Source organism: Dromiciops gliroides, chromosome 4 (genome assembly GCF_019393635.1).
Source record: "Dromiciops gliroides isolate mDroGli1 chromosome 4, mDroGli1.pri, whole genome shotgun sequence".
In the NCBI taxonomy this organism is placed as follows: domain Eukaryota; kingdom Metazoa; phylum Chordata; class Mammalia; order Microbiotheria; family Microbiotheriidae; genus Dromiciops; species Dromiciops gliroides.
This window is the reverse complement of record NC_057864.1, coordinates 27,004,151-27,030,610: the sequence shown is the minus strand read 5'-3', so window position 1 is coordinate 27,030,610 and position 26,460 is coordinate 27,004,151. Positions and strand designations below refer to the sequence as shown.

The following is a 26,460-nucleotide window of genomic DNA, read 5'->3' as shown; positions in this document are numbered from 1 at the left end:
ACCCTTATTATTTCAAGCTTCTTCTCACTATTTAAAGCTTTACTTTTGGATGCACTGCTTGACATTTGTGACCCAAGATACTTAGACATGTCTCAGACACTAACGGAACGATGTTTTCATAAAGAAAAGTTCCTGAATGCAGAAAGAATGGCAAACACAATCTTCAGGAGAACCCGCCGAGAGAACTGAGGTGGCTGGCAGATGTCTGAAGGGGATGTGTGTGTTCTGTGCATTCCTATGCAGCCCAGTTCAGCTGGGTGCAAGTCTCTGCTTTCACTGAGTGTTTGTCACAGACGAAATCACACATAAGCAAACATGAAATTCCTGTTGTGCTCAAATTGTTCCCTAACGTATCAATCACACTGGAACAAATTTGTGTTTTCAAAACAGGCATTACAGTAGAGTTGACTGTACTGCTCGACTTGGTTCCCACATTTGAGCAACATGAACAGCACATAATTTTTACTATGCAAGGACATCATTAAATTTCAACAGCAAAAGAAAAAGCAGTAGGGGCAGCTAGGTGGCGCAGTGGATGGAGCACTGGCCCTGGAGTCAGGAGGACCTGAGTTCAAATCAGGTCTCAGGCACTTAACACTTACTAGCTATGTGACCCTGGGAAAGTCACTCAACCCCAATTGCCTCGCCAGAAAAGAAAAGAGAAAAAGCAGTAGTTAAAATGGGATTCTTTTCTTATTCTAACAGAGAATTAAACCAATCACTTATATCAGGGGCTCCTATCGTTTATCGTTTATCTGTAACAACAATAAGCTCGTGTTTTGGTGGACTATTCTCTAGAGCTTTGCAGATGCTATCTCCCTGACCCTCCAAACCACCCTATGAAGCAGGTGGTACAACAAGAGGCCCCAAGAGGAAGAGTGCCTTCATCAAGATCCCACTGTTAGTAAGAACCAGAGGCAAGAGGAGAATTTGAACTCGGGTCTTTTGACTCCACATCCAGGGTGCTTTTCCACTTGGTCAAAGATGCCTATGAAATAAGTGAAAACCAAAGCACCCCTGAGAAATGCAGCAAGGCATCAGGGCCCAATGAGGGAAAGACAAGACAGAGTGTCACCCATTGCTCCAGACGGCTCCTCACAAAAAGGAAAAAAGTGTAAATGACTCTCCTTCTGAAAAGCATCCATCTCAGAACCTGCCACTTCAGGGATGGCCCATTCAAGCAGCACCATCACATTGAAGAAGACCAAGGACTGGACCTGGAATGACATGGGCAGAGTCCCTCTCCCAATGCCTGAGGCACAGAAGGGTGTGTGTCAAAGACAGGACTTGAACCCAGGTCTCCTTGACTCCAAGGGCAGCTCTTCAGTCACTACACTGTGCTTACACTAAGGTATAAGGCAAGCCCAATGAAGATAAAGGCCGAGTATCCTGGCTATCAGAGTCTCAGAATCCACTTTTTTGAAGGGACAACACATGCATGACTTACCACTATCAACAGCTTCCACTTCACGGTCAATGGCATCTCTAATCATCAGGGGATGAATGAAGAACTGCGCCCACCTGGGAAAATGAACAATAATTGGTTTTGCATACTAATAACCTTTAAGAAAGTTTCTTAGAGGCAGCTAGGTGTCACAGTGCATAGAACACCAGCCCTGGGGTCAGGGGCACCTAAGTTCAAATCTGGTCTCAGACACCTACTAGCTGTGTGACCCTAGACAAGTCATTTAACCCTGATTGTCTCCAAAAAAAAAAGTTTCTTTGTGTATCAGTGTTCACCAATCAGGTGTGACTAACTTGCCTAGAAAGTGGTAGAGCACTGCCTGGGACATTCAGCCAGACACAGGACTGGAGCACAGTTTTTCCTGACTCCAATGCCAGAGTCACCCTGCCTTTCATATGCCCAGATAGACTTGGCTGAAACTCTCACTTTTATCTCAATTATAACTTTTATAACTATTCAAAGCATCATATTTAAAGCAGTTAAATTGCTTTAAAAATCTCGGAGGACAGCAGCTTTCACATTATAAGAAGATTAAGAAACATAATAAGCCAGCTAATGAAATAGTTCTTGCTAAACAAACCCTCATCAATTTTCTCAATCTATTTAAAGATACATAAGGGGGCAGCTGGTGGCGCAGTGGATAGAGCACCGGCCCTGGAGTCAGGAGGACCTGGGTTCAAATCCGGCCTCAGACACTTAACACTTACTAGCTGTGTGACCCTGGGCAAGTCACCTAACCCCAATTGCCTCACTAAAAATAATAATAATAATAATAATAATAATAATAATAATAATAATAAAAGATACATATGAACTATACACTTTGTCCAACCATTAAAACAGGAAGATTCTCAACTACGCCATACTTCCCCTCTGCTAAATGTATATTTATATATGTGTGTATAGGTGTAGATATACACATACATACATATACAAAAAGCTGTAGGTAAGTTAGTCAGTTTCATCTACAATCCCTTTTCTATTCTTTTTATATATGAATTATTTCATAGTTATATATTATTTCATATTTATATGTGAAAATGTTCCTGTTTGCCAGGTTTATAATAAACGCATAATTTTAAGAGATATCAATATAAAAAACAGGAATTCAAAATAAGTTCCATGAAAGAGTCCTCTTCCTTCTCCTCCTCCTCTTCCTTGTGAGCCCCAGGCTGATCTCTTGCAGTATCTGTACTATGAGTGCCAGGGCACTATTGTACTTGTAATACTATTGATAAGATCATCACAGAGCTTTTTATTTCAGGGATCAGGTAACTTGCAGATGGTAAGCCTCATTAAAGTCCTCTCCAGCAACACCATTCTTCTGATGAAGCATTCTGGAGTGAGAAAGGGAGGTGGAGGTGGGGGTAGGGGTGCAAGGTGGGGTCAATTGAAGGCAGACTGAGAACAATAAAGTCTGCACCATGAATGAATTCAACTATTTCAAACCAAGGGAGCAAGAGCTTCTTAGCAACTTCTGTAAACAATAGGAGACCAAGATTTCATAAGGCCAAGGAAATCATATGAACTATACCAAGAAAAACAAACTATAAGCCAAATTCTCTTTCAAAGAAGTGTTTCATATACCATTAAAACAGGAAAGAGCCCTAAGAGGTTATCTGGTCATTCCTGACTTTCAGCAGAAAGAACCAGAGGAGCCTGGTGTGACCAACAGCCATCCATTCAGAGGAGCTGACCATCTCACTGGAATGCTAAAAGAGAAGCATTTCTTCCCTGTATGCTCTGTTTTACATACCTTAACTCTGTCAAAACTTTCCTCAATGCACTATACTGTACTTGAATCTTCCATGAAAAAAAAAAGCCACCTTAAACTTTCCTAAGTGCAGAATGCACAGGGAGATTAAAAATCCCTTCTCTGAGAATCACAGAATTGGAGAGTTGAAAAGGACCCCAGCAGCATATAGTTCAACTCAAGCAAGAATCTCCAAATAGATCCAGTATCTGGATGAAGGAGGCAGGAGGGAGAATCCAACCACCGCTCAAGGCAAGCTATCCCATTCCTTTTTTGCTTATGAATCTTAATACAATCTGTTTTTCCAGTGAAACACTCTGCTTTGATAGAAAACGAGTCTGTTTCTGTTACTTTGCTCCCTTTCTGTCCCAAAAGGATTTACTAAATGATCTTGAGACAATTCAACAGAAATTTTTTTAAGGAATGAATAGGAAAATGGACGTTTTTACAAAATGCCAACTCTCATTAAAAGAAGGAACACCACAGCGGGGCAGCTTGGTGGCGCAGTGGATAGAGCACCGGCCCTGGAGTCAGGAGGACCTGAGTTCAAATCCGACCTCAGACACTTAACACTTACCAGCTGTGTGACCCTGGGCAAGTCACTTAACCCCAATTGCCTCACTAAAAAAAAAATAAAACACCCCCCCCCAAAAAAAGAAAGGAAAAAAAAAAAGGAAGGAACACAGCAAGGTGATATCTCAGCTATGGGGGTGTCAGCACATGCCTCTTGCCTTAAGATGCAGCAGCTCAACCTGCTGCTTTGAATTAGTTACCTATCAAGAGCCTCCTTGAAGTATTTCCTCTGGACATCAAACTGGAAGACCGTGCGTTCACAGTCTGTTGAGGCATTGTCACTGCCCCCATGCTTCTTCAGGAAAGCATCAAACCCATTCTCGTCCGGATACTTCAGGCTGCCCATGAAAACCACTAGAAAAAAACCCAAAACTTCATTTTCAGGGGATACTGCCATGAGTAGCAACTTAGGACAAGAAGTCAAGAGGCTTTTCAGCTACACACAAATCACATGTACCTTTCACCTGTGCATCTAAAGGGCAAACCATTGGTATCTTCTATGAATTCCCAGTTCTCAGGACCCAAGTTTTCATGATCATCTTTGTAAATTAAATACTTAATCCTTTCTCCTACTGGGCATTTTCCTACCAAGCCAGTAGTAAATCTGAATTTAAACTGAATTAGTAAAATCTTTTTAAAAAAACTACACTAGGGAACCCCCAGTTGAGAAACTTTCTCTACTAATGCAAATCAGGAGCTTCTCTGCAATCTATAATTTAAGAGAGCTGCCTAACACTAAACCTAAACCAGACTTATAACAAAATCTCTTACTGTGTTCCAAAAAGTGTGCCAGCCCAGGGAGGTCATCCGGATCAGCAAAACTTCCAACTCCAACACAAAGCGCAGCCGCGGACTAGAAGGAGAAAGGCCAATAGTCAGTTATGTTTTAAAAAATACCAGTAGCATCTCATCTTAAGGACAAACTTGCAAGTGGTCTTTCCAACAAAAGGCCATAGTTCTTTCCCTGAGTATCAGGAGGAGCAGCAAAGTGAAACTCACCAGAATTGTGTCAGTTTCACCCTGCTGCTCCTCCTCTCGGCTTACTGGCAATTTCTGAACAGGTGCCAACCTATGGAAAGAAGCAGAAACACACAGAAAAGGAAAGAAGGCGGACTGGCCAGCCCACCCATTGAACATTTAGTGTCAGCACCAGAGTTCTAGTCCACTTAGAGACCTGAGCAGAATGCAAAGGTAGCATTATTAGCTCCATGGAGACCTCTAAGGAATTAGAGGTTCACTAGAGAAGATCTTATGCTCATTTATCCTCACTGAGCTAAAGGAGAAAAGGGGCCCTTTCAAGGAGTAATTCGTGGAGATTTTTCTTTTTAAACAAAAAGAGGAAAGTGTTTTACATTGGCAATAACTGGATTAATGAGAACAGAAATGGCATTATTTGACGCTTCATTCATGGAATAAAAAAGTCTTCCCCATTTGAAGGAAGTTTATGAATTCATTACTATTGTTTATGCCATTATATTGAATGTTTTACATGTCACCATTTCAGGGAACTCAGGAAATAATTAAAAATTAAGATGGATGTTAACCATCGCAAATGGATTTAGAACTCTTTCTTTTCTACCAACAGTAAGTCACTGTGTTATGCTTCTATATCAACTTAGGATACACGTAAAGAGATGGGAAAAGAGTTTTAGGAATACAGTCTCCAAAGCCTGAAATTGTTAAGGCAGCATACCCAAGATTTTATAAAAGAACACATTTGGTTGAACCCATTTTTCCTCTGGCTACTCCTTAAATAGGATGATCATCTTATAAAGATAGCTTTCTAAAAATAAGAAAAACCCTAAGGAATTGCTAATGTGTTGGAAGAAAGCAAAAAGGCTATGTGTAAAAAAAACAAACAGCCTCACTTGATACCAAAAAGGGCATTTTGCAAACTCTGACTCATGATATAATAGCTAAATGACATAGGCCAAAGCTTGAGCTGATCTGTATGAGAAAAAGGCTGCCCCAACTGCATTCTGCCCTGACTACCCCACAAAACGTTCTTGTCTAGATCATTAAGAGTGAAAGAACTGGGGGCAGCTAGGTGGCAGAGTGGATAAAGCGCCGGCCCTGGATTCAGGAGTACCTGAGTTCAAATCCGGCCTCAGACACTTAACACTTACTAGCTGTGTGACCCTGGGCAAGTCACTTAACCCTCATTGCCCTAAAAAAAAAAAAAAAAGAGTGAAAGAACTTCTGATAAAGGTGTTCTAAAACACAGGCTATTAGTTCTGAGGAAAGCATAAAATAGGCTCCCAAATGTTGCTGGAAAAGAAATTCACACTTGAGAACTTCTACCTAGACTGGATTAATGAAGCCTTACATAAGTCATGTATACCAGGGCTTCTTAAATTTTTTCCACTCTCGACCCCTTTTCACCCAAAAACTTTTTACACAATCCTGGGTATATATAGGTATATAAAATACGTATATATAAGCTTTTACTGTTGCCAAATTTTTTGCAACCCTTACATTGTTACCCCATATGGGATCATGGCCCACAGTTTAAGAAGCTTTGACATATACAACATTTACATTTCAATTTTGTTTTTATAACAGAAGTTCACTGTTGGAGAAGACCCTTTGGTAAGGTATACAGGTAAAGGGAATATAGATTCATAAAATTAATGAACTACAATCACAATTATGTGAAAAATATTCCAAAAAGCAACAAAATTATTTTCTTCCTATTTCCTTACTAGTTAATGTTATTTTTTTTAATATTTTATTTTTTAATTTATGGAATAAAACAAGCATTTCCATAACGGTATAATTTTTTAAAAGATGATTGCACATGAAACTACAAATTTACTATGAATGATTTACTATTCCTTATGATAACAAAGTTATCATAATAACTCTTTTAATGTATTGATTTTCCTGATCTGCCATTTTTCCTCTTTGTAATTCTTTATTGTATTTTATTTTTCCCAATTACATGTAAAGAATAGTTTTCAACATTCATTTTTGCAAGATTTTGAGTTCCAAATTTTTCTCTTCTTCCTTTCCTTCTCCCCCTCCAGAAGCCAGCAAGCAATCTGATATGTTATACATTACGATCATGTTGAACATATTCCCATATTAGTTATGTTGTGAGAGGAAAATCCTTACTGGTTAATGTTGATATTTACCTTAAACAATACTCACCATGTCAAATAAGATTTAACATGTCAGGTGCTTAAGTGTCAAAACTACTACAAAACCCCCACTACATTCTAAAGGCATTTTTCTCCCACTATTCAATCAACCTGTTTTCTAGGTTTGGCCTTGATTTCCTCCAACCAACCCAAAATGACATGCCACTGCTACAGCCTCAACTACCACCCCCACAATCCTACTGCTTCTAAATCAAAATCCACTGACTGAGTCCTACCTCCCAATCCACTGTTTTCAGATTTCACCCTCCCCCTTTTAGTTACCATTCAGACAAAGAGGTGTCAACTACCTTTATGAGGAAAGTGGAGAAGAGGTAGTAGAAAAGGAAAAAATTAAGAAAGAAAATAAGGGGAAAGGGAAAGTGGAAGAAAAAAGAAAAAGATCATAAGATTAGCAATTCGGAACCGAAATAGACCATCATTTCAAAGATGAGAAAACCAAGGCCCAGAAATGTTCAGTCATTCATGCAGGTCACACAGGAGGGCAGCCAGGTTTGGAACCCGGTCCTCTGACTCCAAAATGGAGCTAGTTTTCCTCAGCACTAAGCTGCCTCCCAAAATAAAGATGAAGCTAAGCCAGTGTTTTTACAGGTTATTTCTAGAGAAATAAATCAGAAATATAGATCTCTCAATTTAGCAGAGAAAGTGAAAATTTTTTCTTTCCTTTTTAAAAAGTCTGGTTAGGTCCTTTGATGTGTACATGGTGGTTTTATTTTTTGTTTTGGGGGGTTTTTTTGCAAAGTATCCAGGCCATTAAAGAAATGCGAAGCACCATATTATGATACTAGGTCAGTTTTCAAATGCTCATACCGAAGGTCAGGAAAAACCAAGTGACAAATCAAATCCCTCACAATCGTCAAGTGGCCCTTGATTTCAAAGCCTCCTCAGTATTCTGTCATCCCAGAGAGCTGTATGACACATCCTGGCAAGAAGAGGTCCAAGTGTCTACAACAAGTGAAGGAAAATTAGGGAGAAAATAAACCAGAGGGCAGATTAATCCTCAACCAATCTTCCTGCCACCACACTGGTGATAGCAGCTGCCACACTGCAATAGTATCTCATCATCTACTTTCTCCCATGGCCCAAGCAGCATCAGACATGATAAGTTACAGCTCAAAACAACAAACACTGATTAAACACCTACTGGGTACAGAGCATTGGGCCAGGAAAAATACAAAGCTGAGATAAGCCCCAGTCCAAGCAGCGAAGAAGTTGAGTCTAGCTAAGAGAATAGTCTGATTCAGAAGACTGCACAGTAAGTTCATTAGAGCATTATATTAGATCTGAAAAGACTGTTAGCAACTGGGGAATCAGGGAAGGCTTCGTGAAGGAGGCTGGGCTGGGCTGGGTGTTAAAGGACCCACACAAATTCAAAAGGACAGGAAGGCATGTGTTTTAGGGAAGTAGGAAAGTGTACTGATGGGGCAGCTAGGTGGCACAGTGGATAGAGCACCGGCCCTGGATTCAGGAGGACCTGAGTTCAAATCTGACCTCAGACACTTGATACTTACTAGCTGTGTGACCCTGGGCAAATCACTTAACCCCAACTGCCTCACCCAAAAAAAAAAGAAAGTGTACTGATTATTGGAGACTGTGGAAAAAGGGTTGCCCATCTGCGAGGAGCACCGTGGGGAAGGAATAACAGAAGATAAGTTGAGATAGTCAAGTAGAAGCAAGTTTTAGCTGGGCAGAATCCAAAATGGCATTCACAGGGACAAAGGGAATTTGAACATGACACCAAAAGCAAGAGAACCACTGAAGATATTATAACAGAGTGATATGATCCTATCTGTGACCAAGAAGGACATCCTAGTAACTTGTGAAGGGTGGGCTGGGAGGGAGGAGACAGCAGAAATGAGAAGACAATTAAGAGATCATTGTGACTGTCCAGGAAAGCAGATGGTGATGAAGTCCTGCACCGGGTTGGTGGCAGTGGGGATAGAGAAGACAGGGGAGATGATAGAAATGTTGTCTACCCTCTAACAAACTAGGAATTGAAGCCAAACCAGTAACCAAAACTTAGAATAAGTCATCCGAGAATGAACCCTATATCCAATACTAACATTAATCTTAACTACTCATACCAAACCAAATGTTTTTAAAACAGAACAAACACACACACACACACACACACACACACACAGAAAACACACAGACTATTGAACTTTTACAACATTTTCTAAAAATTGAGCCATTCATTTAAAGCATTTATAAGCCAATATGAGAAAGACATTTAATCAGTTGCCATGCACTGAGCAGACAAGCCAGTGTAAGTGAAGCAGCAAGATGCCTGGCGCCAGGCAAATCAAACCACAACACTGAGTGCCTCCTGTCCTCAGATGCTGACGAGGACAGCCTGGGCTGCTGACACCAAGAGTCATGGAATAAATAGCACTGCCTCCACCCAGTACCATCAACCACCATCCTGGAAAGCAACATCTACAGAACAGGAGCCTGGCAACTGCTCCTGCGAGCTATAACCACAGGGATCGAAAGCCCAGAAAGTTTTTGTCACCGAAGTCCTTGACAATATTAACCAGTTCAATGCCAGAAATGACATTTAAAAAGAAAAACATTAACATCTGTTCTCACATTGCACCTAAGAATCAACAGACTTTCCTACCTGACTTCCAGGGGATACCTCCTATAAGGGTTGTCTCCTCCACAAAAATGTGAGCTCCTCAAGAGCAAGGGAAGTCTAGGCTTTCTATTCCAGACTGAGGCCCTATGAACTGATGATGAGTGAGAGGAGCAGAACTAGGAGAACATTGTACACAATATCATCAACATTATGTGTTGATCAACTGTGATAGACTTGATTCTTCTCAGCAATACAATGGTCCAAGATAGTTCCGAAGGACTCATGATGGAAAAGGCTCTCCAAATCCAGAAAAAAAGAACTGTGGAATATGGATGCAGACTGAACCATAGTATTTCTTTTGTTTTTGGTGCTGTTGTTTTTTATTTTTTGAGGTTTTTCCTTTTTGCTCTGATTCTTCTTTCACAGCATGACTAATGCAGAAATATGTTTAATGTGATTGTACACATATAACCTATACCAGATTACTTGCTGTCTTGGGGAGGGGAGGGAGGGGGAAAAAATGGAAACTAGAAATCTTATAAAAACAAATGTTGAAAACTTAAAAAAAAAAAAAAAAGACTGGGGCCCTATGATCTGCGGAGAGAAAACAAGAACTTTCTGCCCACCACAAGTCCTAGAACACCCATGTGTTGTCCTAATTGTCCTGAACCTTATAGTAGACTTAACTGTATACACGTCAATTAATTCAATTAAACACAAATATTCATTAAGAACCTACCATAAATAATTCAAACAGCTACCAGTTTGTGATACAATGAAAACAAATGAAATAGTCTCTGCTTTCATGGAGCAACATTGTACCAGGATTGATACAACATGTACACAGATAATTCAAAACAGATACAGAGTAACTAAGTAACTACAAAAGAAGTTTTAGAAGAAAGGGGAACATTAACAACTTTGAGAGGGGAGGCAGAGAAGGGAGGAAGGAGAGCATTCCAGGCCCAGGGAATACGCCTGTGCAGGGACATGGAGCAGGAAATGAATAAACTGCAGAGGGGAACAGGAAGGAGACCTTGTGGCTAGAAGGGCGAGTAAGAAGTAATAAGAAACAAGCACAGAACCAGACAGAGACCAAGTTGCCTGGTGACTCTGACATTGGGAAATGGCCAGATTTAGGATTTTCTACTTTAACCTAGAGACAAAGGGGAGCCAGTGAAGAAAGCATCGTCTCTTCTCCACCCCTTCACTACTTGGTGTAGTGGGCTAAAGCCCAGGTCTAGTAGGAGTCAGAGAGACCTGCTTTCAAATACCACCAGGCAGATTTCCTAGCTATGGGATCCTAAGCAGGTCACATACTCTCTCTAAAACCAGCACCATTTATTAAAGCACTTACTATGTGTCAGGCATTGTGCTAAACACTGGGGATACAAGGAAAAGCAAAACCACGGTCCCTGCCCTCAAGGAGCTCAGATTCTAATAAGAGATATACAAACAAGATATTCAAGATAAATTGGGGAAAGTCTACGAGAAGACGCCAGCATTAAGTAGGATTAAGAAAATCTTCCTGGAAAAGGTGGGATTGTAGCTGGAATTTAAAGGAAGACAAAGAAAGGAGGAGGCAGAGATGAGGAGGGAAAGCATTTCAGACATGAAGAACAGCCAGTGAAAACCCACAGCCAGAGTCAGGAGTCAGTGTCTGGCACAAGGAACAATAATGATGAGGTGGGCAGTGATGGAGATGGGACATAAAGAAGTCAAATTTATTAAAATAAGAGCTATTCCCCAATTGACAAATGATCAAAAGATACGAAGTTTACAATAAAATAATCAAAGCTATCTAAAGGTATATGGGGAAAATGCTCTAACAATTAGAAAGAACTGGAAATTAATGTGGAGAAGACAAGATATTTTGTGTGTGTGATGGGGTGGGGAGAGGGGCAGAGAGAGAAGCTTAAGTATCTGAAGAGTTGTCAAATGGTGGAAGGAATAGACCTGTTCTACTTGGCCTCAGAGAGCTAATGATGATCATTGGACAGCACTTGCAAAGCAGCAAATCTGGGCTTGGAGTTAGGAAGAATACCTAATCACTAGCCCTCTCCAAAAGTGTAAGGGGCGCCCCCTCACGGGAGGTCTTGGAGCAAAGGTTAAGTGACCGCTTATCTGACTCCTTATAGGAAAGCTTCTTTTTCAGGATTTGAGGTAAATGCCATCTGAGTTCTCTTTCAACTCAATGATTCTCTGATCACATTATTTCTCAAATCCCTTCAGTTTTCATGCTTTCTAATTCTAACCAAATAACAGCTTGTTTCTCTCTTCTTCCTCCCATCTTCCTTCTTTGATCACTCCACTCTTTATCTCTAGCACTACCAATCTCACTTCTTACAAACCCCTTTAGAAAAAAAATCTGCGTTTTTATTTTTATGATGATTGATGTCAAAGGAGGCCTCCGGGCTTATCTAACCCAATTTCTGAAAGTAATTTTCTTCTAATTACAGGAACAGATCTGATATGTAACTATTATACAAAGCAACATGACTTATCTCCCCTTACTAGCTAACAAGCTCCCTGAGGTCAGGCACAGGCTTTATCTTTGTTTTATCTGCCACAGAGCAACAGACATACTAAAAAATATTGCAAAATAATCTAATTTCTTTTTTTTTTAAGTCAGATTTTTAAAAACCATTTCTCCAAAGACTGAGGAAGACAACATAGCTGCTCAGTCAAAAGAGAATCATGGTTCTCCCCTTTAAAAAAGGAGAAATGTTCCAGAAGACCCAGAGGTAGCTCTACAAGATAAACAACAGATCAGCAGAAGAAACTATTCACTCTGAAAGATGACAGGTTAAGCTGCAGCAGTTATCAGTAAGTAGCAAAGTAATATTCACATCGTACTTACAGACTAAGTTTTCTTATCAAATAAGAAGGCTAAAGTAACAGAAGGATCAAAAGAAACTAAAAAAGGAGCGTTCAGTTAAGTCACACAGTTTATTCACTGGGGCCTCAGAACAATCTTGTGAAATAGGTAAGCCAGAAAGTCTCATTTTATCAGTGAGGAAACTTAAGTTTAGAAAAGTAAAAGCTGGAGGCAGAGTTGGGACTAAAATTACTATCTTCTGACTCTTTAGTTCTGTGATTTGTCCCTCATAACAAACTGATGCTCAGACAGAACTCTGAAGCAACCAGCTGTGTTCTGGAAACTCAATAACAGGAGCTACATCAGAGGAAACAGTAATGACCAGGAAAATGTATTCAAAATGTGGTAAAAAAAATGGAAGTTTTAACTGAAATTTAAGAGTTGAACGCATACTACTGAAACAGTTTTTGAAGGACCACCCTTTTGGGGAGGAGACTGTGACAAACAGCCATGTGCCTGCTGTGTGGTCAAGCACTCAAGTCTTCCCGGATGGGAGCTTAGCTCTGGTTCTCAGTGGCAGCCAGCGATTGACTCTGGTTCTCAGCCTGATTGACATCAATCGGTGAGTTTTATAAAAGAATATAGACTAAGCTTAGATCTAAGACTATTCATTTGTGTTTCTACTTTCCTATTTCCCTAATCAGTATCACCTGTTTGTTGGCTAATTAATTCCCAAACAATAAAAGCTAATCCCTCTCTGATGAAAGTTCAGAGGCTTCTTTTCTTACTGGTCTGGGAGATATATAAGGGAAAAATTAAGGGGGAAGTTTAATGATCTTGTATCCAATTTTAAATCTCACAAAAAGCACTCACCTCCGTGTATAAGCATAAGCATCATATTTTTGTTCAAAGGTAAATTTCATACACACACACACACACACACACACACACACACAAATACACACACTCATACACACAACTCTCACACACACACTATTGCCATTAAGCATTCTTAAAGTATAAAAAGCACAAAAGACTTGGCTCGCACCTGCTTTTCTGTAGTTTTCTTCTTTCCTTCTGCCCTTTCATCTAATTCTTCCAATTCATTATCTTCAGTGTCAAGATCATCGTCATCGTGTTCATCTTCATCATCAAAGTCATCTTCATCGTCAAGCCCTTCTTCATCATCATCTTCTATTTCAGCTCCTGAATCTTCGTCATCATCATCATCGTTGTCTTCCTCCTCTTCCTCCTCATCTGTCGCCCCCCCAGATTTGTTTTCTGTATTGCTTAGGTCTGAAATCAAAAGTGCCTGCAAGCCGTTCCGTAATTTGATGTACCTGCAAAAATCATAAGAAATTTTTAAACAAAGGCTTATGTAACTACACACTCAGCTGAACAAAATGGCTTCCAAAGCACAGACATGTTTGTAATGGTATCTTCCAGTTTCTAATTTCTTTAGCTGTGATTTTGCTACTACACAAGGTTTAAATATTAAGATCATAGAACCTAGATCTAGAGTTGGAAGAGATTTTAGAAGCCATCAGTCCAACCCCCTCATGTTACAGATGAGGAAAGTGAAGCACATAGCAGTTAGGTGACTTACCCAGGCTCATACAACTAGGAAATGCCTCGGACAGGATTTGAATTCAGTTCTTCTTGACTCCAACTCCAATCCTCTATCCACTATGCTACCTAATTTACCCATCCTGCATAAGTAATCCCTAAGTGGGATATAAAAGTCCCTTAACACACAAGATGACTGCACAAAGGCTCATCTGTCTGTAAAGTAAAATACTCTAAGGCAACATTCTGTATATATTAACTCTATTTCCAAATCAATTCCCATTTCCATAGAGTCCGACATCTAGTATTGCCCCTCCATGTTGTTTGAATGGTCTCCAGAAGTGGTAGCACTGAAGCCCATAGCCTAAATCCTAGCAGGACGCTATCAGTCTAGGCCGGGTGACTGTTATAAGTTGCTGACCCTTCTTCACACACCATTAATGTTCCAAGCATAAGGGGCAGCTAGGTGGCACAAGGGGTAACTAGATGGCCCGGTGGATAGAAGAACTGGCCCTGGAGTCAGGAGGACCTGAGTTCAAATCTGGCCTCAGACACTTGACACTTACTAGCTGTGTGACCCTGGGCAAGTCACTTAGCCCCAATTGTCTCCCCCCAAAAAATGTTTCAAGCATAACAAAATTGCCTTACTTATTTAATACTACCATCTTAAAGAAAACAGTAGACTATATATTAGCTCGGGGCAGTCAGGTGGCCCCTCAGGTGATAGAACACTGGGTTTGGAGTCAGGAAGATTCATCTTCAAAAATCCAAATCTGGCCTCAGACACTTACTTGCTGCTGTGTGACCCTAGAAAAGTCATTTTACCCTGTTTACCTCAGTTCCTCATCTGTAAAATGAGCTGGAGAAGGAAATGGCAAACCACTCCAGCATCTTTGCCAAGAAAACTCCAAAAAGGGCCACAAAGAATAAGAAAGGACTGAACAACAACTAGGACAACATATATTAGCTTCCTGTTGCTACAGCCTATAACAGTAAAAACATATCGATAATATTTTTATTGTAGCTGCTGCCCAAATTAATCCACATTAATCCCAATGCTTAAATCAAGTGAATTTCATTATCCTGGCTGCTGTATAATATAGAGTACAGAGAAGAAGAAGAATGGAAGAAAAAAGTGTAAAAGTTAGAGTCAGATTTGTAGGTTAAAATGCCAAGTTAAAATAGTGTTCAATGCAGAACTGTGAATGACTTTACTCTCAGCAACACAAGGATCCAAGCCAATCCCAAAGGACTCATGATGAAGCAGACTATCCACATCCAGAGAAAGAACGGATATTGATGGAACACAGACTGAAGCAGGCTATTTTTCACTTTCCTTTTTTTCTTTTATTAGAGTTTTCTTATACAAAATTACCAATATGGTCCTATTTTACATAATTGCACATGTCTAACCTATATTTGATTGCATACTGCCTCAGGGAGGGAAAAGGGAGGGAGGGAAGGAAGGATTGAATTTAGAACTTAAAACTTTAAATAAAAATGTTTATTTAAAAAAAAATAATACCAAGCTAAGGAGTTTTGACCTAATTTGAAAAACATTACGGAATGGTGAATAAATTCAAAACATGTCATATGATGAAAAGCTGAAAGGCAGATATTTAATCTAGAGGAAAAAAAGCCTATTGTGGTAACAGTTCAGATAAATGAAAATTTTTTCAAGTGGAAGATGGATTAGATTTGTTCTGTTTAACTCCAAAAAAAGAAAACAATCAATTAATGAACATTTTATTAAGAGTCTGTGCTGGGGGGCAGCTAGGTGGTACAGTAGATAGAGCACTAGCCCTGGAGTCAGGAGTACCTGAGTTCAAATCCAGCCTCAGACACTTAACACTTACTAGCTGTGTGACCCTGGGCAAGTCACTTAACCCCAATTGCCTCACTTAAAAAAAAAAAGTCTATGCTAAACCCTGCAGGGGATAGAAAAAGAGGCAAAAGAGACAATCCCTGCCTTCAAGGAGTTTACAATCTAAGGGGAGACAAGATACAAACAAATATATACAAAGCAAGCTATTTACTGGATAAACAATCATCAGAAGAGAGAAAGCAAGAGTTTGAGAAAGCCCAGGATGGAGGCTTGGAATACAGCCACACTTCACAGGGTATTACAAGACAATGATCCAGGAAAGAATCCTTAAAAGGAGGAGCAGAACCAATAAAAAAAAAGGATTATCTTGAAAACCAAAAGAGAAGAAAGTTTGGGGGATGCCCAGAGAAGGTAGTCAATATGTTAAATGCTGCAGACAGGTTGAGTAGGATAAAGATTGAGAAAATCCCATTCGATTTGGCAATTAGGAGAGAGCAGTTTCAGTTGAGTGATGAGACTCTTGAGAGAGCTCAAGAGAGACCACTGGAGGCAATGAATTTAAGACAGTTTTTTCCAGAAGTCTGAGAAAAGGTGTACAGGATAACTAGCAGGGATGATAAGAGCTAATGAGGTTTGGTTTGGTTTTTCAAAGGATGAAGGAGAGCTGGACATATTAGGAGAAGGTGCCAGAAGACAGAGGCAGATGTAGAAGATCAGAGGTTGGGATAATAGTGGGACAATTGCCTGAAAAAGACAAGGAGGAATGGGATACTTAGGATACATGGAACAGAGTTGGCCTTGTTGAGAAGAGCAAGGTTGTCACAATTAAAGCTATGCACACATGAATTACTCCTCTGGCATAATGAGTATAGTGTTATTAGATAGAACTGTTAAAGCAGACACTGACAACCAGCTAGGAAGTTAAACTATCAGATCTAACATTCTCTAGTCCTCTGTATCAGATAGCCATTGAAGGCTTCTGAACATGGCAGCTCTGTGCAGGACAGATGAGACAGAGACTGAAGGAAGAGAGAACAATTAGAAGGCTAGTCTGGACATAAAAAAATGAGGCAGCTAGGTGGTGCAAGTGGATAGAACACTAGGCCTGGAATCAGGAGTTCAAATTCAGCCTCAGATACTTACCAGCAGTGTGCCACTGGACAAGTCACTTAACTCTGCCTCACTTTCTCATCTATAAAATGAGTTGGAAGAAGGAAATGACAAATCACTCCAGTATCTTTGCCAAGAAAACCCGAAATAGGATTACCAAGAGTCCGACAAGACTGAACAAGAACAAAAATGTTAGATGATGATTATAGTAGGAATGAAGCAAGTTTGGCCTCAAAGCAGAGTTGAAAAAATGACCCTTCCCTCCCTTCAAGGCACAGATGGGGAACTATGGGTATGGAATGTTATTTATACTGTCAGAGAAAACTATTGTGTCATTTGGCTTTGATGGTGTTTTTGCTTTTGCTTTTTTTGGGGGGAGGGCAGGGCAGTAGGGGTTAAGTGACTTGCTCAGGATCACACAGCTAGTAAGTGTCAAGTGTCTGAAGCTGGATTTGAACTCAGGTCCTTCTGAATCCAGGTCCAATGCTCTATCCACTGCACCAACTAACTGCCCCTGCTTTATTACAAAAGAAAGCTTGGGGTAGGTATATCTGGAAATGTCGACTACAAAAATAAGATGCATCAATAAACCTTCTAAAAAATAAATAAAAGCCCCAAATCAAGATTTATAGGAAAGGAAGAATCAGTAGTATCTGGTGGTTGTTTGTTTGGGAGTAAGGGGGGAGGGAATAGGCAAGTAAAGATAGCAGCAACAGCAGGACGAGGACAAGTCAGGGACAATTCAAGAAATAATTAGAATAGGAAACTGACAGGGGTTGGAGGACAACTTCAGTTTTAGATATGTTAAGATATTTGCAGGAAATCCAGGTAAAAACATCAACAGGACATTGCAAATGTATGATTAGAAAACATGGAGAGACATAAGAGATGGAGATAGAGATTTAAGAGTTATCTACAGAAAGATGGTTCATTGGAGCCATGACAGTGGATAAGATCACCCAATATAAAGAGAGAAGTAAGGGGCAGCTAGGTGGCGCAGTGGATAGAGCACCAGCCCTGGAGTCAGGAGTCCCTGAGTTCAAATCCGGCCTCAGACACTTAACACACACTTACTAGCTGTGTGACCCTGGGCAAGTCACTTAACCCCAATTGCCTCACTAAAAAAAAAGAGAGAGAGAGAGAGAGAGAGAGAGAGAGAGAGAGAGAAGTAAAGAAGCAGAACTTCAGGGAACACTTACTTTTGGAAAATGGAAAGAGCAAGAAAACCCAAGAAGGAAACAGAAAAGTGATCAGAGAAGGAAAAGGGGGATATATAAGGGGAAAATTTCAAGAAGAGATAGTCTAACTGCACATGTATAACTTATATTGAATTGCTTGATTTCATAGGGAAGGTTGAGGAGGGAGGGAGGAAGAAAATTTAGAACACAGAATTAGCTCAAAGACCTTAATCTCATCAGAGTTGGCTCAAGGAGGTAATAACATACACACCCAATTGGGAGGAGTAATCTATCTAACCCTGCAGGAAAGTAGGAGGGGAAGAGGATAAGGAGGGAAGGGTGAAAGAAGGGAGGGCAAAGAGGGGGAGGGGGCAGTCTGAAGCCAAACACTTTTGAGGAGGAATAGGGTAAAAGAAGATGGAAAATAGAATAAATATCATGGAAAGTGTGAGAAAATAATGGGATTTGGCACACACCTAGCCGGCCCTTAAGAAGGTATTGTTCTCAGAAGCTAAGGACTTTGAACTCAACAGGAGACCACCTTCAAGTCCAGTGAACCAATGGATTTGTATGACGCTAACCTTGAAGCAGTGTGTAAGGACTGCCTCTGCTCTGGACCTATAAAAAGCTTCTATACTCAGTTTGCTGGAGCAGTTTGTGGTTGAAGCAGGCTCCTGGTGGAGGACTTGAAGAACCAGACCAGGCTGGAATTCTAGGTTAGATAGGCCTTTTCCTAACTTTCTGAACTCCAGAGAAAGAGAACCTCTGTTCTCTTTCTACTAATACCTAGTATTCTTTAATAAATGCTTAATGCGGGGGGCAGCTAGGGGGCACAGTGGATAAAGCATGGGCCCTGGATTCAGAAGAACCTGAGTTCAAATCTGGCCTCAGACACTTGACACTTAGTAGCTGTGTGACCCTGGGCAAGTGACTTAACCCTCATTGTTAAACAAATAAAAAAATTTTTTTAAAAAAGGCTTAATGCCGAAAGACTGGTGCTAAAGCTTCTAATTTAGGGTGACCATACATTTAGATAGTAAACATCACAGAAGGGAATAAGATGGAGGGAAATAGTTATGGTGATTGATTATAATGGCAAAATGTATGGTACCTACTTTGCTGGGTTATTGTGAAGAAAATTCTTTGTCAAGTTTAAGGTACTGTAATAAAGGTTATGATGAACAGGATTCTATCAGAGAAACCTGGAAAGACCTACATGAACTGAAACAGAGTGAAATGCATTGTATACAAAAGAACAGCAACAATGTAAGATGATGTGCTGGGAAGGATGTGGTTATTATCAGCAATGCAACGATACAATATGACTGAAGGACTTATGAAAATTGCAACCCATCTACAGAGAAAGAAGTGATGGTATCTGAAAACAGATTGAAGCATAATTTTTTTTGATAGTTTCTTAATCTGAAGTTTTGTTTTTGTCTGTTTTCTCTCACAATCTGGCTAATATAGAGATGTTTTCCATGACTACTCATGTATAGCATATTGAACTGCTTGAGTTCTTGGGGGTGGGGGGTAGGAAGGGAGGGAGGGAGAGAAGTGGAACACAAAGTTTTAAAAAATTGATGTCGGGGGCGGCTAGGTGGCGCAGGGGATAAAGCACTGGCCCTGGATTCAGGAGTACCTGAGTTCAAATCCGGCCTCAGACACTTGACACTTACTAGCTGTGTGACCCTGGGCAAGTCACTTAACCCCCATTGCCCCACAAAAAATAAAATAAAATAAAAATAAAAAATTGATGTCAAAATTTGTTTTTACATGTAATTTGGAAAATAAAATTCTAAACAGAGATAAAAATAAAAATAAAGAAGAGATAGTGTCAAAGGTCAGATATAAAAGAACATAAGGATAAAAGGTCACTGAATTTGGGAATTAGGGGGTTATTAGGTGTTATTAGAAAGTGACTCCTACCCTGTAGGGCTAGTAACCCTATTCCACTGAATGTCTACTGAAATCCTACCCCAATGCATCATCATCTCACCTCATATGCCACTGTGGATTCTCAAAAGCTATACCAACAGTGCATGTGCTCCAAGAGGTCCTACCCAACTTTAAAGATAAGCCCCACAGATGACCACATGTTTCTTCTCAGTGCAGGCTGATGAATTATTTCAGCCACACTAACTCAAGAAAATATTGAAGGCACAGAGGAAGTATAGCCTGTGTAGTTGAAGGGTACCCAGAATGATTAAATGAAGGATCTTTTGAAGCACTAATTTATAACATGTCTTATTCTACAGAATATTCACGCCAGCATAAAGCAAACAATTCACTAAAACCTGGGTTTATCTTACTTTATGTTTAGATTCAGTACTAGAACCAAACTTCTCAATGAGTTTTCTAAAATAAGTGTGAGAAGAATATGACTGATAATAACAAGAAATCTGTTTCAAGACTAAACTTAAAAAAAAAAAAGACTAAACTTGGCACCAAAAAAAGAGGAGGGGAACATGGCAGCCAGCTTTACAGTGTGGGCAGAAAACCATAAAACATGACTCAAACAAGATACCCACAGAAATGTCCTATTAGCTATTAACAACAACAACAAAATGCAAGCAGATACAAACCTTCACATTTTAATCCATTTCTCATTGTGGAAATATTGATGATTAAGAATGTTACTAATAAGAATACAGAATAATAGTTGATATTACTTGGCACTTTATTATTTGCTAGCACTTTTTATTATCAACTTTTATCCTGAGAACCACCCTGGGAAATAGATGCCCTAATTTTTTAAATTAAGAAAACTGGGGGGTGGCTAGGTGGCGCAGTGGATAAAGCACCGGCCCTGGATTCAGGAGTACCTGAGTTCAAATCCGGCCTCAGACACTTGACACTTAACTAGCTGTGTGACCCTGGGCAAGTCACTTAACCCCCATTGACCCGCAAAAAAAAAAAACAAAACAAAAAACCAAAACCTGAAGCTAAGAAAGGTTAAGTGACTTAACTACTAAGTGTCTGAGGCAGAATTCGAACTCAGGTCTTCTGGGCCCCAACTTTAATACTCTAACCTCTATGCCAGGTAACTGTCTCTACTAAACATCCCCTTTGCCTAAAGCCTCTAGCACCCTTTTCAGTTTCTACTGCTTCCTAACAGTGCAAATGAGTTTGAGCTACAGCACCAAACCCCATATGCTGTCTTCTTTGTTGTTGTTCAGGTGTTTCTGTCTGACTCTTTATGATCCCATTTGGGGTCTTCTTGGCACAAATACTGCAATGGTTCAACATTCCCTTCTCCAGTTCATTTTACAGATGAGGAAACTAAGATAAACAGGACTTGCCCAGAGTCACACAACTAGTAAGTGTCTGAGGCTGGATTTGAACTGACGTTTTCCTGACTTCCCACTACACCACTGAGCTACCCATATTCTGTCTTCATGGGCCTCCTGGCTGTCCCATGAACAAGACACTCCATCTCTTGGCTCTGGGCTGTTCTCCTCGCCTGGAATGTTCTCCCTCCCTCCTCATCTCTGCCTGGCTTCCTTTAAGTCCCAACTAAAATCCCATCTTCTACAGGAAGACTTTCCCAACCCCTCTTAAATCTAGTGTCTTTCCTCTTTTAATTATTTCCTTTTTAGCCTGTGTATATAGCTTGTCCATACATATCTATTTCCTTGTTGTCTCCCTCATTCAATTGAGAGCTCCTTGTAGGAAGGGACTATCTTTTTTTCCCCTGGGGCAATGAGGGCTAAGTGACTTGTCCAGGGTCACACAGCTAGTGAGTGTCAAGTGTCTGAGGTCAGGTTTGAACTGAGGTCCTCCTGAATCCAGGGACAGTGCTTTATCCACTCTGCCACCTAGCTGCCCCCAAGAAGGGACTATCTTTTGCCTCTTCTTGTCTCACCAGTGCTTAGCACAGTGTCTGGCACATAGTAGGTCCTTAACGTTGACTGACTGACTGCCTCAATGGGAGAAGTATAATTTACTACCTATAAGTTAGCAACTATTTCTTTAAACCTCAGTTCCCTCATCTGAAAATGGGAATAATGCTATTATCACCATTACCTACCTCACAGAGTTAGAGTAAGGAGAGCTGTTTATGTTATATAAACATGAATTACTGTTAACATCATAAACTGCTTTAAAGTCTTTAATAACAATCCTTAATAAAGGCTATTCTTATGTCTCATGATAGCACAGACAGGAGCCTTCTGAGCCTTCTGGCAGAGGACTCAGACCACTCCCACCCAGATGGAGTGGCTGAAAGGTCTGGGGACAGACAGGGATTCTGTTTTCTCATGTCCAGCCTAGCAAAGGTCAAAGAAGTCTGGTACCAGCTTGTTTGCAAGTTCTTAGAAAACAGCATCATTGATCAATTATCAAAAAAAACACCTAATATATGTAAGGCACTAAGAATACAAAGATAAAAATGAAACAATCCCTACCCTGACAGGGCTTATGTTCTATCAGGGAAGACAACATGTAATATACAGATTATATTTAAAATAAAAGACCAAGTCATTTGGGAAGAAATGGTATTTAGTAGTTGAGGGCTCAGGAAAGGCTTGACATGGAGGAGACATCATCTGAGCTGAGTCTAAGACACAGAAGTGAGGGAAGAGTGCTCTGCCCTGGACAAGAATCAGTCAGGCTACGCTCAAGCAGAGGGGACAACCAGTTGCAAGTCAAAGAAATGGGTCATAAGAGTCTCATGTGAAAGGAATACCAAACCGGAATCATTCCTCAAATTTCATTTTCAATTTAGGATCAAAATAAATCATTAGGATGACATTCTTTCAAGCAACTAGATTTCTGATCTACTTATCTGGTATGCGCTCAGTACAGTGTTACTTAGTAGAAGTGTCTAGGGTTCTTTTCCTAACTCTGCTAGACTTGTGATGAATTCATTATAGATTAATGCCTGCCTTAATTGAATGTTTTACGGCTATGAAAACTTTAGGCATACCAGTTAGGATTCTCAAATGAAAATGTATGGGATAATAACTCACAACCAGAGTCCAGGAAAATATTGTGTATCTAGACAGAAATACAAACCACTCAGCTGTGTGATGGCTGTTCCTCTGACCGCAAGGCGAGACATATCAGAGAACAGTAAAGAAAGTGAAGTACGGTCATGGAACCCCAAAGACTAATAGACCCATGTTCATTTTCCATGTTAATGCAACGAGGAACAATCACTCTGCTTGCTCAAGACCCATGAGCTGCTCAGGATCTCCCACAGCATCTGTTAAGGAAGCTTCTCACAGATATGGCCCCTTCCCTACGGCTGCACATCCCTACTGACTATAAATCTACACAAAAAAGTGACTATTCTGTGATCCACACAGACTTCCATGACCCTTGCTAGTCAACAGGTAAAGGTGTACTGTTGGTCAGCGGTAGAACCAGGTCAGAGGATAAGGGCATTCCTATCAATTTACTCAAGGATCCAGAATTTGATCCATGTAGGGAGTAGTTTCCCCCACTGCTGAACTTCAAAACCATCTACATCGAAGTACCTGGTTTAAGTAGTTGTTATGACCAAAAAAGACCATCAACTAGGAGCCTCCAACCTAGAGATGATAGCATCCCTCTGAACTCAGTCACCCTGTGCCATGACAACATCCCTTAGTGATTTAGTGGAGGAATCTACCAACAGTACTGGAAAAACACGTTATGACAAGCAGCAACATATTGTTTCCAACCCCTGGAGGTCAATCTCATTCTGATTCAATCCCAAAGATGTCTGCACAAAGTAGGGAATGAATGGGATCTGCTCCAAAGGACCTCCCCTGGAGGTCAATTTGGCCCCAGGGCCCCTTAGAGAGCTGACAGGAGATCTAGAAATCACCTGTGACCTTCTTTAATAATTACACCTCCCAGGCAGCTAGATGGCGCAGTGGATAGAGCACCGGCCCTGGATTCAGGAGGACCTGAGTTCAAATCCAGCCTCAGACACTTAACACTAGCTATGTGACCCTGGGCAAGTCACTTAACCCCAACTGCCTCAAAAAAAAAAAGAAAGAAAGAAAGAATTACACCTCCCAACCTGCCGAACAGCTGTTATGACCAGATGTTTTAGCTTCATCCTCCTAGAGGACTGGAAAAGCAGAAGTTTGCCACTGGCACAAGCATTAGGTTCCCATATAATTCTGAGCCTGTAACTCAGCATAGGTGTTAATTTTCCTATTTAGAAGACATGAAAAGGCTATCAACATTTAGGTTTATTTAAAAGAAAATTGTTAATTTAGTGTACCAAACCTATTTTCTAATGAAGGCAAAGGGAAAATGTGACAAGTGGGGGAAAACTAGGACTGCCCCAAGTCACGAGCCTAGAGACTGCAATTGTGTCCTAACTGGTCTCCCTGCCTCAGGTCTCCCTCCTCCATTTATACCACTGCTCATTTTGGCCAGATCGACCTTCATAAGGGCAGCTAGGTGGTGCAGTAGGTAGAGCACTGGGCTCGGAATCAGGAAGTCATCTTCACAAGTTCAAATCCAGCTTCAGAAACTTCCCTCCACCCTGTTTGCCTCAGTTTCCTCATCTGTAAAATGAGCTGGAGAAGGAAATGGCAAACCCCTCCAGTGTCTTTGCCAAGAAAACCTCAAACAAGGTTACCAAGAGCTGCATACAACTGAAACAACCTTCATGAATTATTTTCATCATGATACCTCCCCGTGCAAGACATACATTGACTATTCATTGCTTACAGAAGCAAATCCAAAGCTCTCATTCCAGTACTCCTGAGATGTGATAATCAGAGCCTACTATATCCAACCAACTCCCAATATAAAAGCACTAACTTCTCCAAATACACCAGGCCTCACACATTTACTCAATCTCTTCCTAATGCCTAAAATGCCCTCTCTATCTTACTTTTCACCTTTCCAAATGACAAGAAGCCTTCCTGGACTCCTCCCATAGTCCTCTCAAGCTTTTCTCTCCCAATTGATCTCACTAACCCACTTTGGCACTGGATTCATGGGCCCAAGCCTGATCTCTTTGCTCAGATTAAGCTCCTTGTGAGAAAGTACTGCATCTAATATCTCTGAAGTATTCAATTACTTACTCATTTATTCAGCAAGTCTTTACTGAACACCTACTACAAGGCTGGCATTCTACTTATTCTGGGGAATACAAAGTAAGCAGAAGACATGGCTGTGGTCCTCACTGAGGTTATTATCTAAATGGGAAGATAAAATATAAGCAAGTAAGATATTTAAATACAAAAAGATAGTATCTGATTAAATGAACAAATGTTACTGAAGAGCTGGTCTGGCAACATGTAGCTCCAGTGAATTAAGTCACCAAACCCAGATGAACTGCAGCCTTTAGCAGTAATTACAGCGGGCATTTAGTGAGCATTTGCCAGCTAGCCAAGCGTTTACTGACATTATTTCACTTAAGCCTGACAACTATCCTGTGATTTAGTTACTATAGGTTTTACTTGCCATCTTTTTATAAATGAGGAAACTGAAGTTAGAGAGGTGATGTGACCTGAGCATGGTCACAAAGTCAAAGGTAGAACTCAAATTAAGACCCTTCTTATTCCAAGTCCAGCACATCACTGGCTAACTATACTAGGGTGTTCCAACCTTTCTCAGTCCCTAGGCTCCTTGCCTTCAATACTTTCCCAGACTCCTTCCTTCTTCAATATGAAAGGAAACATCCTAGAGTTTAAAGAAATTAATTTCAAAAGGACAATATGGTAATTTATCAAACATTTCTGATATCCTTTTGACAAGCTTCTGGTAACCCCTGGCACTAAACACAGCCCAGGGTGGAAACTCTTGCATTCTTGGGAAATACCTGTTGAGATGCTATCAGTGACCTCTGAAAATCTAGGACAACCAAAGAGGTACCACAACACTGGAGAAGGGCAAGAGTTGGCCCAGCTTTCATAAAAGGGAAGTGGGTAGATGCTACAAAGTACAGAACACTTGGGGCTTGATTCATAGTCCAGGCAAAATTCTAGAATGCATTATTAAAGGGAGGGCATGTGAGCATTTAGTAAGAGAAACAGTATTCACTAAAAGTCTAAATGTTTTTTTCAAGAACAGGTCATAACAGATTAACCTCCTTTCCTTTTTGACAGGACAACTAGACTGACAGATCAGGAAAATGCTGTACTATATATCATATATCAAAATGTCATACTTATATTTTAGCAAAGTATTTTACAGTTTCAGGCTATTCTTGTGGATACTGAATGAATGACTAGAATCAAAGAGTCAGTGTCCAATTATCACAGAATCACAAATCAAAGACCTAGAGCTGGAAGGGACTTCAGAGTCCCTCTAGGTGGGAGAGACAATAGTAAAAGGGCGATAAGAGCTTTTGACAGGCACAAATGATGGGCCAAATCAAGATGATGACATTTAATAAGGCAAAATGTAAAGTTCTACATTCTTTAGAAAAGAATCTGGGGGGCAGCTAGGTGGCGCAGTGGATAGAGCACTGGCCCTGGAGTC

The 26,460-nt window shown here is 40.4% G+C and overlaps 1 protein-coding gene across 1 annotated transcript in view; it reads right to left on the bottom strand.

The window, feature by feature from the left end:
• Positions 1–26,460, bottom strand: part of NRDC (nardilysin convertase) — an 86,268-nt gene that overhangs the window by 54,289 nt on the left and 5,519 nt on the right. Inside the window, 5 exon segments of the mRNA XM_044001929.1 lie at positions 1,448–1,521; positions 3,992–4,145; positions 4,563–4,644; positions 4,791–4,904; positions 13,397–13,688. Coding sequence (XP_043857864.1) covers positions 1,448–1,521; positions 3,992–4,145; positions 4,563–4,644; positions 4,791–4,904; positions 13,397–13,688 — 716 coding nt within the window.